We start from the raw sequence: 12,667 nt of genomic DNA, 5'->3' as shown, positions 1-12,667 counted from the left end.
TCCTAATTACTACTAAGCAAAGTGACCTCCGGGTCCAAACTTTGCTCTTATATACGTGGTAAGCAGGTTCTGCTTCACTATTTCTTCCATCTTAGCCTCCAAATCATCTATTGTCCAGTTGGCAGAGATAAATCTTCCCCTCAGGAACTCGGCACTTGGAGTGGTAAGATATAATGAAACGCCGGATGATAAACCAGCTAAACAATAAGTAAAGGTTCGAATTAAACAGTACAATGGGTTAACACTCACCTGTATCTACATTTGCTCCGGCAAGCATTCCAAATACGACACCGTTGGGGACAATGCCAGGGTGGAGATTAAAAGCCCGGACATTTGGATGCTCTACAGGTAGTCATTACTAGGTAGTACTTGTAAAGGGCAAACCCTGAAGGCTGTTGTACTTACCTGCATGCAAATATTCTATGAGTTTACATCCTGCTGATTTAGTAATTCCGTAGTTTGACCTGGTTGGAATTGTTTCAATAGCCATGCTGCTTGTGACATTAATGAAGGTGATAGTTCCCTCCGATTTCATATTTGCAGCATGCCGCGTCAACAGATAGAGACCCTTGACGTTAGTTTCCTGCACCGATGATGAATAAGTTTCCCTATCTTTAGATGTCCAAGGCGTATGTAGATGCGACTTACAAAATCGTCCCACCACCCCGCAATGTCCGTCTCTCCAATCTTCTTCATCTGAGAACGAGAGGCTGCACAGGCAATGACCACATCAACTGTACCAAACTTTGATATGGTCGTCTCCCAGAGATTGGCAACATCACTCTCAGAGGTCAAATCACACTGAATAGGCACAACCTCGGTATTAGAATAAGAGCTTTCAATCTCCTTCTTCAGTGCCTCTAATATTTCAAGACGTCGAGCACTGATGACGATAGCTTTTGCTCCTGCTTGGGCAAAAAATCGTGCGTGTTCCTATACGCACATGAATATTGAGCGTCTCAAACTGTACTACGGGCTGGGGAGGCGCTTACAGATGCAATTGGGCCACTGGCTCCTGTGATCAAAATGATACGTCCTTCTTGTGTTAAGCTAGGATTCTTAGGGTCAATTGTCGGGTACACATCATGGTGAAATGTGGGTGTGAATAGCTGATGGTAGACAAATCTATCCGGATTTGCGGCTGCTTGGGCTGCTGCATCTGCCATGTTGTCGGTAATACTTCAATGAAGGGATTTAAAATCTGCAGCTATTCGGCAATGTTCCAAGCCAGTGAAAATGGAATTTACTAAGGCTATACAGAAGCGTGAAGAATGACAAACGAGTCAGATGATAAATGATATGACGTCTTTGTCTTTCATACAGCATAGAACAGCAGTCAATCTATCGCTTAATTACTATGCAGTTTTTGGTCGCCAAAATACCGCCGGGCTGACGGTAAATTCTGTGGTGTCGGAGGATATCTGATAATATCCACCGACCACATGCAAATGAGTGGAGCGGCTTATATGCAGCTTGTCCACCATACTGATGGAATTATATGTAGATCGTTATATAATCTCGGTAAAAATGATCGTTGATTGGTCATTTCTAGTATAGAGGGAAAAAGGACGTTTAAGAGTTCAGCGGGTGTAATATACTTGTCTCAGCATGATGATTTTACATATCATAAAATGTGTTGGTAGTTATTGAGCAGCGTTCAACTTATTACGCCCGTAATGAATCATGCATTTAGATTAGAATAATTATTTTGTGTTGATTTTACGAAATAGATATATGCTTATTGGCTTAGATACGACGTATCCTTGCTTTATACTCGTGACGACTGTAGTATGGTTTTGATCATATCATACAACCCAGTTTGAAAGTTGCGAATCCTTTGTACAATAATTCATGATAGTGTAAAATTTGATCTATTTCAGCTATGATTAATAAACTTGAACATATCAAGAGCTCCGGCACGGTCATGCTATGTATCCTCATACGATGATATACAAATCGATTCGAGCCTCCCTCGAGCCGAATCTACTCAGAACATTCATAGACAAAAATCAATAGACAATCATTCATCCAGTTTTATCCGCTTCTTAACCTTATTCAAGCTTAGTCCCGTTTCTCACCGGGCGGTTAGGGGTAAAGGAGTGCGTGATCCATCAGCTGGTCTCCTCCCAAGTCGCTTGTGTAGCATCTTCGGTGATTTCTTTTGCCGAAGAAACATCTCGTGTCTGGGTATGGTGTGGAGCTTTGTTTGCCAACAGCGTATTGCCGAAGTTGGCGGAATATGTAACACGTTTTGTAATCCGACCCGAAAAACAAGGATATAAGTTCGACATGTTCCCTCCTCATCACATCTTTTCAAACTCTCCTTCATCAGATTGAGTCAAAGCTCATGATTTGCTGCTTCACCACTTTCATCTGATTTTGCAGTTGTTCTTGACGGTACTTCATCATATCTATCGCTGAAGTGATTGCCTTATGAGACCCGCTAGACGAACTGTCGATGCTAGGGCTAATACCGCGATTGTCACCATCGCCATTGGCCGCGGTTTTTGGCTTGCTCTGTGATGATTGTTCTTCAGTAACCGAGACAGACTGAGGAGAGTGAAATTGCTCTGGAGACAGAGGTGAAAGAGCCCCTGTCGCAATCGTTTGTGCTGCAGAACCCGACTGCCTCTTTATTGTTTGACCGTCTTTGGCTAGAAGCCCCACGGCTCGATCCAGTCGGTCGAGCTGATGACTGACCAGGTTCACGATGATGAGAGCCTGCGTCGTCGGCATTTCTATGAAAGGAGAAGTTCCAATGGGTAACCCCCGGGGTTTCTGCTGACGCAGATGCCGCGAAATATAAAACAAAATACCACCCAAGGTAACAAGAAGGCGCTGATGACAGGCCAGGATCATTAGTACGACACCCGTATCTGGGGCCCTGTTGACTGTTGGGGATACTTGTGGTGGTAACGCCCACTGATCATGTGGTGGGCCTTGAAGCCAATTAAACTCATCCCAATCTGGCTGATGACTGAAACCAGCAGGGTCGGCATTCGAAAAAAGATCATCTTTACTGCTATTAGAGCCGTTGCTGGTGTTTCGATGAATAATGCTAACTAGGGCCTCGGTGGAAGCGAATATTTCGTTGAGAGATGGTGAAGATACAGCGAGTGATGTCGGATAAGACGAAGACAGCGCCCTTGTCGCGTGACAGACCTGGAGGCAAAGGTTGCCCAGCTCCTCCGTATCTCTCTCGATCATATCCACGATGGGATTCGTAGCGTTTCGTTCACAGACAGGTTTGTTGTGCTTTTGCGACGACAGGGAATCGGCTGTCGACATTGTCGGGATTGACATTAAAAAGTCTGCGTCGTAGGAGCCGTCGCCCAATTCGTCAACAGTCGTAAAAGGTGAAAATAACGTTGAACTTAAGTCTAGCGAGCCCACTATTGGTGCCGAATCGGGCAACGAGGTCACGGAAGACGGGCATGTCGGAGGAGGAGATTGCGGCAGGTCCACCGAACCTAGTGATATTGACTGTCTCGGTCTCTTTCGTGAATACATGGCAGATGAAGTTGTCTCGCGGGTATGGCTTCCGAGAGGCGGCCGGCCGGGCTTTTGCTGAGGACTGAAGATGCATATGGAGCCGGATCTCTTGCACCGCACACATGGCTCGGACTCGGGGATGGGATGATTGGACTCTTGCGGTCTCATGCAGCGGACTTTCTGGTCATGACATCTATCACACGACCGGCGGAATGGCATATGAGCCTCTCCAGGAGTAGTTGCGAGTGACATTGTTGGTTGTCACGGTAGGACTAAGGCTATGTCCGCAGCAGGAGAAGTTTAGAGTGTTGAAAGGATTATTCGTAGTAATTGTTGTTTACCGAATTGGATCACCAGCGCCGTAAACAACACGTCACTCTAATGGAGTAAAACTCTGTTGAAGAGCGGATTGGTCAATCTCAGCGTAGGAAGGACCAAAAAGCCTTGTCAATTGATACAAAGTAAAATGACGCATTGGCTTATAAATAACACAAGGTAGGTATTATCTTTCTGCGAGCCCAAGAGCATTATACAGTGTAGCTACAGCAAACCCCCTGTATGACGTTCCTTGTCAAAGCAACGTTAACAGGGCCACTTTCATGCATAAAATCTCGGTATTTTCCAAGTTATTGATTATCTATATCTACATCCGCAATTGTATATGCAGTATAGTCTAGGTATTTAATTTGGATTGTAAAATCTTGTGCTTTTTAGGGTAAGTTTGGCCTGCTGAAGATCCTTGTAAGTGGCCCCTCTCGGCATGCATCTGCCTGCTGTACAGAGTAGCACTCGGTAATCCGCAGCTGTTTGCACCGTTGGCACCCAAAGCACCTTGGACCCATTGATATGTATTTAGTACAGCTGCCCCGTGTTTAAATAGGTAGTTCGTATGGTAATCATATCCCAAGAAGAACATCACTGCCCCTAAACTAAATATAGCATAGCAGATTTTGTTCGTAAATTGCAAGCTGCAGTGCTTATTCGGAGCTGTGATGGATAAGCTGTAGATCCATTCCCTGTTGAAGATTGTAATGTGCTGAGGTACGGAGTAGTTCTTAACGCCGTACCCAAGTCTCCGACCCTTGTCAGTTTCCAATGCAACGGTACATACCTAGTAGGTACGAGTACCTTAAGTATGCCCAGAGTAGAATTCGGATATCGTTGCCGATACAAGATGCAAGCGAGTTCTTTACTTTCTTCTTGTAACTGATACGTAGGGGAAAGAACACGTCGATTAGTAACAACAGAGATACGGAGTTTAAATAAAGCAGCACTAAGACCGTTCTCCTTCATCCCTGACCGGAACCCTAATTCTCCGATTCATCTGGGGAAACCGGTGAACGCTGAGACAAACAATATTGCTTACGTGTATTGTGCGCGCATCATAAGACGGCGCCCCTGGCTAACGCCTAAAGGCGCTGCTGATATGCCGTCTTTCACGTTGATATGCCGTTCCAAGCTCGTTGACGCCCTATATTAATGAGCATTAATGGCGTGAGCGCTAACTATGATTGGCATCTCCATTATCCGTGAAACGACGAGCTGTGCCGGTATCGAGCTCCCAAAATGGATAATATGCATCGGCATTCTAAGCTTAGGGCTGACCGGGTCGGCCGCCGCCTCTAAGCTACGAGTACAGGACACTACGGAGCATTGCATTTTTCCGTATTTCCTTGCTGGTTCACATGAGTTCACATGGATTTAACAGACAAGGAGTATAAAGTAGCGACTTGAACCGGACAAATACGATGCTATTGTTTACACATGTGAGTAATTCACCACTGCAAGTTTCCACATTATCCAATATTTAAGCCCATGTCCATGACCCCCTACGTACGCGTGTCGATATCGTAAGATGTATGCAGATAGATGGCTGACGATCGTGCACGGCCTCCGCGGGGGCTTACACCATTGCGATGGTCATTACCTCTGCCTGGAGAAACTGACCCCCAGTTCACCGGCATGTTCCCGGCCGGTGTACGGGTACAGGCCGGTTCGTATTAAGATCGGGCGAAAATCCGCTGCTAGTTGAAGCCTGCAGCTATCTCACGTTATCTGACATGCGTTATTAGCCTACTCGTTCTACTACCTATGACAAAGCGGGAGTAAATTTGCCGATCGCCGTTCAGCCAAGTCCAGATTTCATATGCTCGTTGTCTTCTTGAGAGTCTCGGATGGTTCTTCATGATAAACCGGTGGGCTCGGGACGTTTCGTCGGCATCGGGGTAGGAGTATCATTCAATGATTCAACCCCGCCGAGGATGTTACTCGTATCTGTGATGAACTGTAGATAACATCAACATGTAGATGTGTGATCTATAAGAGAACATTGATTCGAGAGGAACAGCAGCATTGTTCCAGCCAATAACCACCCGCTGCTGACCAGTAAGATGTATGCCGCAGCCGTTGGTGTCGTCGCCGCCATTGGGGCCTATTTGGCAGGATTGGCAGGAGGTCCTTCATCGGGGCCCCCCAAAGTCAGCATCGCCAATGGCACGGTTATCGGATCGAGCTTGGACGGCGTTGATTCATTTCTCGGAATCCCCTACGCTCAGCCTCCCATAGGGGATTTGCGGCTTAAACGAGCCCAGCCACTGCAGGAAAAATTCGGAACTATCCAGGCAACATCGATTCCTCGAGCATGTCCGCCACTCAAGGTTCGTGGGGACCCCAACATGCTCTCACAGCTCCCGCCTGAGCTGGCGGCCATGATTGGAACCTACTTCAACGAACCTACGTTTGTCGGTGAAGACTGCTTGACGCTAAATGTTCAACGACCTTCCTATATCGCCAAGAATGCAAAGCTGCCTGTCGTCGTGTGGATTTACGGAGGCGGTTTCGAGCAGGGCTCAACTCAGCAATATGATTTTGCCCGATTTGTCAATTCGTCTGTCACAATGGACCATCCTGTCATTGTTGTGCAGATGAACTGGCGCGTATCTGCGCTTGGTTTCCTTGGTGGCAAAGAGCTCAAGAAAGAGGGCAACACCAATCTTGGCCTGCGTGACCAGCGTTTGGCTCTTGAGTGGATTGCCGAGAACATTGAAGCCTTTGGAGGAGACCCAAACAGGGTCACCCTCTGGGGCGAGTCTGGAGGCAGCATGTCGGTGTTCAATCACATGCTTATCAACGGTGGTGACCACACGTACAATGGCAAACCCCTTTTCCGCGGAGGCATACTCAACTCTGGCGCTGCTGGGCCAGCTGTCCAAGTAGATAATCCAGTGGCACAAAAAACTTATGATACAATTGTCAAAGCGGCGGGATGCTCTTCAGCAGAGGATACTCTGGCTTGCTTGAGAGCTTTGCCTTACGAGGCCTTCATGGATGCCTCCAATGTTATTCCCAACATGTTCAACCAGGATGGCATCGCCGTTGCTTTTACCCCGCGACCAGACCCCTCAGATAACTTCTTCCCTCTCTCACCTGATGTGGTCATCAAGGCGAATCCACCAAAAGTGGCCCCTGTATCACTCCTGGCGGGAACCATGGAAGACGAAGGCACCATGTTTGCACTGGCTTTGTACAGACAACAGACCAAAGATGCCCTTGTCGATATTATCCATGGTATCGCACCGGACTGCCCTCGATCTGTCTTCGAAAAACTCTTTTCGTTTTATCCAGACGATCCCAAGCATGGATCACCATTTGGCACTGGGGAGGCTAACGAGATTTACCCGGGATACAAGCGTAATGCTGCTATTACGGGAGATATTTGCTTGACTTTCCAGCATCGCGTCGTTCTGGAGGCTCTTTCTGACAAGATCCCATCCTGGAGCTATCTTTCCGCGTATGGAAGACAGACGCCCATCATTGGAACTTTCCATGGCGCTGATGTTGCGCTTATGGCTACAGGATTCCCAGAGCCTTTGTACCTGGCAATGGCGCAGTATCTCCTCAGCTTCGTCTATCACCTTGATCCCAACGTCATCAGCAAGATGGACGGTGGCGCGAGGCCTCTGCCTGAATGGCCGAGATATGATGTGAAGACCAAGGACATGATGCAATTTACTGACAAGGGACTTATTATTGGGAAGGATGATTTCCGCCAGGATGCATTCAACTATTTCAACTCCAAACTACACCAGCTGAGGTGGTAATGGTCGTTGAACCTTTAACAAAATCCTCAGCCGTCTTAGACAACAGAATTTCTACATGGTTAAGATCTATATTTAGAATGTAACAATCTAGAGTATCTATATCACAAAATAAAATGAAACTAAAATTTACTTAAAAAAGCATTTTCCACTTTCCGAATGATATAAAAGAAAGTCACCCCCATTCTTCATCAAACGAAAAAAACGGTACTCTGTGCTCCATATAGCGTCTGAATTATGTCTTTGGTCATCGTAGGGGTCCACCTCGGCGGGTTTCTTCTGTCGGTGGATTTAGCTCTCCAAACAGCGAGACGAAGAGATTAGTCAGATTTACTCGCTGATGACACGGTCTATGAGTGTCTCTCCATTGGACTTTGTGTCTACTATTAAGTAGCCATTGCGATGGATATGTAGATTGATGTTATGCAGGGCCACTGTTGTGGTTGAATCCAGGTAGTCTCTTTTTGACAATGGATTGGTTTAGCTTTGGCTATGTAGCCAAAGTGGCCTTTGGATCGGTAGAGTCTCACTATGATGAACGGTTTTACGATTGATGCTAACTAAAACGGACATATTAGCTGGTCTTTTTTGAGACTGTGCAAATCATATACAACATTTATTTTCATCCTTTGAGACATATCCCCGGCCCATGGCTGTTTCGCGCAAAGCGATTGTTCTATGTTATACGATTTAATCAGGGTAGACTGTCGTATGACGTACATAAATGGCATGCCAAATACGGACCAATTGTGCGTATCGCACCAGATGAGATTGCCTTTGAGGATCCAGATGCTTTCAAGGACATCTACGGGCGTCGTCCTGATGATGAAATGACCAAACCGGACCGTTCATATCATCTTATAGGCGAGGCACGCAGTATAATGAATGAGACAAAAGAAAAACACTCTCGCCTTCGGAAACAGCTGGCTCTTGGCTTCAGTGAACGCAGCATGCGAGACCAGGAACCCATTATTGGCAACTACGTTGATCTTCTCATCAAGAGGCTTCATGAACACTGTATTGACGGGGATAAACTTGACCCCATCACGGGCGAGAAGGCCAAGAGAAAGTTGAACATGACTGCCTGGTATGCTTGGACGACCTTTGACATCATCGGAGATTTGGCATTTGGTGAGCCCTTTGGGTGCTTGGAACGTGCCAAGTATGACCCTTGGGTAGCCGCCATTGGCAAAGCTGTACGCTTTAGTCCTGTGATTCTGGGTGCGAAGCTCTTGGGCTATGAGTGGGCTTTGCGTCCTCTACTGAGTATGTTGAATAAGTACCGCCGCGAGCACAACAGACTTTGTATGGAGAAGCTGCAAAGGCGGATGGCTATGTCAGCCGAACGACCGGACCTGATTGAAGGACTGCTGCAAAAGGCCAAGGACTGGGTATGTATTTCATTTCAACCTTTAAACGTGATTCTGACATTGTAAAGGACATGGACGTTCGGCAAGTTATGCAGAATAGCAGCAATCTCATTATTGCGGGCTCCGAAACGACAGCCACAGGCTTGGCTGGAATTACATATCTGCTGCTGAAGAATCCAGATGCGCTACAAAAAGTGGTTCAGGAAGTCCGATCATCTTTTTCCTCTGAGGAAGAAATCACGCTTTTATCAGTCAATAATCTTCCATTCATGTTTGCCTGCATAAATGAAGCTTTGAGATTATATCCGCCTGTTGCTCTCGGTCTACCTCGAATCGTGCCAAGAGAAGGCGCGGTCATCGCTGGACAGTTTGTCCCACAAGGAGTGAGTATCAAATTCAGCTGAAAAAGAAAAAGAAAGCATTCCTGTGTTAACACTTGATGATAATTAGATGACAGTTAGCACTTGGCATTGGGCAATCTACCATAGCGAAAGGCTGTGGACCAAACCATTCGAATTCCACCCGGAGCGCTTCTTGCACGATCCCAGCTTTGCCAACGATCGACTGGATGCATTGCAACCATTCTCAGTAGGGCCACGAAACTGCCTTGGTCGCAAGTAAGTTACCCCGAAAAGCGATGAGAGTTCATTTTGGAATCCAGTTTGAATGATAATTGGGCTAACAATCTTCAGTCTTGCGTATGCTGAAATGCGACTGGTCCTCGCACGCATCCTCTTCAACTTTGACTTGAAGCTTGTGAATGAGGAGGAAGATTGGATGGACCAATGCACATTTATTTTATGGGAGAAGGGACCTCTAAATATATACCTGACACCAGTCAAGAAATAAATCTACAACGGATAGATAGAGAATACATTTGGCATCTTCAGTCAGTTTGAAGCAGCAATAGAGATAAAAGTCGCCTACACAAAGATCGTTTTTGCTAAATATTGAAGATCGATCATAGTAGGAACCATTGTCATCTATTTAGCTTTGCGCCCTAGTCTCTCAAACTGAACAGGATGAGAATATGATCGTCAATAGCAATCATTGCCGCGAAACGGCCACAACGAAACACACCCAAGCCCACAGATCAACCGTCAGCGAGCGAACAGTGTGAATCTGCAACCATCTTGCTAAAAGTGGCATAATATCCTTTTGAGCAGCCGTGTTATCCTCCATCTTCAAGATCTTCATAATCGTAGGTATAATAATTGGTGCAAACAAGGCATGGCCTGCAGCCAGTCCCAATCCAACTTTATACCACCACAAAGACTCATTGGCCTCGAGGATCTGTCGCTGTGAATAAATGGTTGCGAAGGACGTTGATAGAGTGGTGATGTAGGTGAAGAAAACGCGGGCGGAGGCACCAGGGTAAAATGTCTTCATGTATGACGGGAGGACCAATCCGGCTTTTGGTCTCACAGTCGGTGTTGTAAATAGATGGAGAAAGTAATACTGATCCCAGGCGAACCAGATACAGAATGATGAAGAGACTAGAGGCGCGATGCGCAGTAGCATAGATGTTTGCAGTGAGGCCATTGTAATTGCTTGACGTTGCCTACTCGTCTTGTACAGTATTATCCTGTTAGGCGATTGCGATTGCAGCCAGAGCTCTCTGCTTAGTTGATGTCGTCGTGATGCCTCCGTGATGCCTAAAGTGACTCTTCCTCCCAGATTCTGCACTCAACCGTTCAGAAAACAGTGTTCATATTAACCATCTAACTTAAGTATAATTGCACTCTTGGCTTATTTCCACCGATCGTTCGATGCATCAAACAAATCTAGGTGTAAATCTCACCACCATGTGGCAGATGCTAGAAACCCGCCGAGATCCACATAAGCAGCAAGGGTCGCAGCAGTGTCGCTTTTTTTCTAACCCGTTAATACTTGCGAAGAGTCTCATTTTCACTAATTATCATCTATAGAGAATCTTTACTGAGGGTAATTGTAGGATATAAAGTATAATAGTGGTAGTAGTTCGTTACGTGAATTATCTTTAGAACCCTTATATAGCCAATTCCGCGACAAATTAGGCCAGATCTGAATCCAAGTATGTAGAATTACTCGTGCACCGTAATGGCCTCTCTTTTAATACCAAATACATCGTCAAGCCAGCCAAATGACTTTGTATGTAAAGCCGCCAACGCCGCCACTTTTGCCTGTAGCGAGCCTTGGCCAGGTCCGGTCGGGATCCAAAGCTCGTGCTTCTTCTCAGATCCATGAGCTCGTATTAGCTCATCGTAGATGCGCTGCGGCCCTGCTTCCCATGGGACATACATGGTATCACGAGTGCCCGTGACCAGCACAGGACACTTGAGTTCACTCAACCGTGTCTTGCCGTCTGGCAGTGCCATGCTGTAGTTTTGCCATGTGCGCATTGCTGCTGCAGGCGATGTGATTCCAGTCGCCAAGATGGCGTGTCCCATTTCCCACTTCTTCTGAAAGTCAAGTGCCAAAACTATGCTGAGAAGTGCATTAAAGATTCCATCCGCAATGTATTGCTGCTCTATAGCAGTCATTAGAGGGCCAGAAACACGCGCTCTTGTCAGGACAGACAAGTCGTAGAAACCATCAATTGAGATGCAGGCTGAGATTCGCGGGTCCAGAGCTCCGCGCAACGCGAAATAGCCTCCCATCGATGCTCCCGCAATAGCGATGCGGGACATGTCCAGATTTCGCTCTGGATGTTCGTGAGTGACAATCTCTAGCTGATCCAAGACCTTGCCGACAACGGCTTCCCAGTCAGGTCGCAGGTGAAGCTTGTCTCGACGAACCACAATGCCTTGACCAGGCCCCTCAAACGATAGTGTTGCATATCCTCTAGTTCTCGCCCCTGATGCAGTAAAGTAATAAAGTTCTTCCTGAATAGAGTCGAATCCTCCAGTGCTGATGACAATCGGAGTTTTTTCTGGCAAGGTAGACGCCTCGGTGGGCATAAAGAGATAGGCCGGTAGCTTGGCGCCATTCTCATAGGGAATCTCGAGGAAATATACTGGGCTGTCAAAGAGCTGGCATGCTTTTCTGAAGTTGCTGATTGACTGCGAGATTGCAGTGACCAGCCTGGAGTCGTTTGGGTTGTGATGTAAAAGGAATTCGCTGGCTCTCCGATAGTTTGATGAGCGGAGGAACGCCCATCGGGCGGCTTCGCGATCTCCGGTTCGAAGTGACGTTTCCGCTATCTCTTCACTTATTGCTGCCGCCTCGGACCACGCTCGAAACCAGCTTTCGGGATCATTGCTCCGGATTTTGTATGCTGCTTCCAGGCACTCGCCAACCTCGGATCCTTGGAAAGGCGCGGTACCAAGGACGCGAAGGTACTCAAAGTTGAAGAATTCTGATGAGATTATTCGCTGCATCTTGAGCTATCGCTCCCGTTGTCATTACACCAAGTTTCCCTAATTCTATACTTGAAGCTGTTTATACATCATGTTCAGGGCCGCGACTTGGTATATGCTTACTTCCGGCCGAAGTTCCGGCATCGGTGGGTTGTATCGGTGGGTTTGCCCCGTAGATGCTTTGAGTGCGCCGCGGTAGTAAGCACTCTATATTGATTAACTAGACCCTAAAACGAGAATTTTAACATCTCTGAATTGCTATACGTGTAAATGCTACTTATTTACTTTGATCGCAATGGCCCACGATATTCTAAAAATGTGCTTACTAGCAGGCCAATTGACGATAGTGTGCTGACACCTCATGAGTATA

At 46.6% G+C, this 12,667-nt stretch overlaps 6 protein-coding genes across 6 annotated transcripts; 2 read left to right on the top strand and 4 right to left on the bottom strand.

Moving 5' to 3' along the window:
* Positions 1-12: 12 nt before the first annotated feature.
* On the bottom strand, positions 13-1,166 carry V8C40DRAFT_271484 (SDR family oxidoreductase; the record flags this gene model as incomplete). Its single annotated transcript, XM_083220273.1, has 5 exons — positions 13-197; positions 250-342; positions 406-583; positions 649-933; positions 993-1,166. 5 exons carry the CDS (start codon positions 1,164-1,166, stop codon positions 13-15), a joined length of 915 nt encoding a protein of 304 aa, XP_083067176.1.
* An 831-nt stretch (positions 1,167-1,997) lies between these two features.
* Positions 1,998-4,134, bottom strand: V8C40DRAFT_284805 (Zn(II)2Cys6 transcription factor domain-containing protein). The gene has a single exon (XM_083222229.1). It carries the CDS (start codon positions 3,742-3,744, stop codon positions 2,329-2,331), a length of 1,416 nt encoding a protein of 471 aa, XP_083067175.1. The 5' UTR covers positions 3,745-4,134; the 3' UTR covers positions 1,998-2,328.
* A 1,748-nt stretch (positions 4,135-5,882) lies between these two features.
* On the top strand, positions 5,883-7,592 carry V8C40DRAFT_284802 (Alpha/Beta hydrolase protein; the record flags this gene model as incomplete). The annotated part of the gene is made up of 1 exon (XM_083222228.1): positions 5,883-7,592. The coding sequence occupies one exon, from the start codon at positions 5,883-5,885 to the stop codon at positions 7,590-7,592; it is 1,710 nt and encodes a 569-aa protein (XP_083067174.1).
* A 467-nt stretch (positions 7,593-8,059) lies between these two features.
* V8C40DRAFT_284798 (cytochrome P450) lies at positions 8,060-9,907 on the top strand (the record flags this gene model as incomplete). Its single annotated transcript, XM_083222227.1, has 5 exons — positions 8,060-8,107; positions 8,168-8,980; positions 9,028-9,342; positions 9,410-9,576; positions 9,652-9,907. The coding sequence occupies 5 exons, from the start codon at positions 8,060-8,062 to the stop codon at positions 9,806-9,808; spliced, it is 1,500 nt and encodes a 499-aa protein (XP_083067173.1). The 3' UTR covers positions 9,809-9,907.
* Positions 9,817-10,717, bottom strand: V8C40DRAFT_259210 (uncharacterized protein). Its single transcript, XM_083218916.1, has one exon. It carries the CDS (start codon positions 10,499-10,501, stop codon positions 10,007-10,009), a length of 495 nt encoding a protein of 164 aa, XP_083067172.1. The 5' UTR covers positions 10,502-10,717; the 3' UTR covers positions 9,817-10,006.
* A 305-nt stretch (positions 10,718-11,022) lies between these two features.
* On the bottom strand, positions 11,023-12,318 carry V8C40DRAFT_278640 (alpha/beta hydrolase family protein; the record flags this gene model as incomplete). Its single annotated transcript, XM_083221090.1, has 1 exon — positions 11,023-12,318. The coding sequence occupies one exon, from the start codon at positions 12,316-12,318 to the stop codon at positions 11,023-11,025; it is 1,296 nt and encodes a 431-aa protein (XP_083067171.1).
* Between the last annotated feature and the right edge of the window lie 349 nt (positions 12,319-12,667).

This window comes from Trichoderma camerunense, assembly GCF_050948025.1.
Source record: "Trichoderma camerunense strain CBS 138272 chromosome Unknown V8C40scaffold_33, whole genome shotgun sequence".
Taxonomy (NCBI): Eukaryota; Fungi; Ascomycota; class Sordariomycetes; order Hypocreales; family Hypocreaceae; genus Trichoderma; species Trichoderma camerunense.
This window is presented reverse-complemented; position numbering and strand designations above follow the sequence as displayed.

Excerpts from the sequence above, each read along its gene's own strand:
- V8C40DRAFT_284805 (XM_083222229.1), bottom strand. The coding sequence starts at position 3,744 with ATGTCACTCGCAACTACTCCTGGAGAGGCTCATATGCCATTCCGCCGG.
- V8C40DRAFT_259210 (XM_083218916.1), bottom strand. The coding sequence starts at position 10,501 with ATGGCCTCACTGCAAACATCTATGCTACTGCGCATCGCGCCTCTAGTC.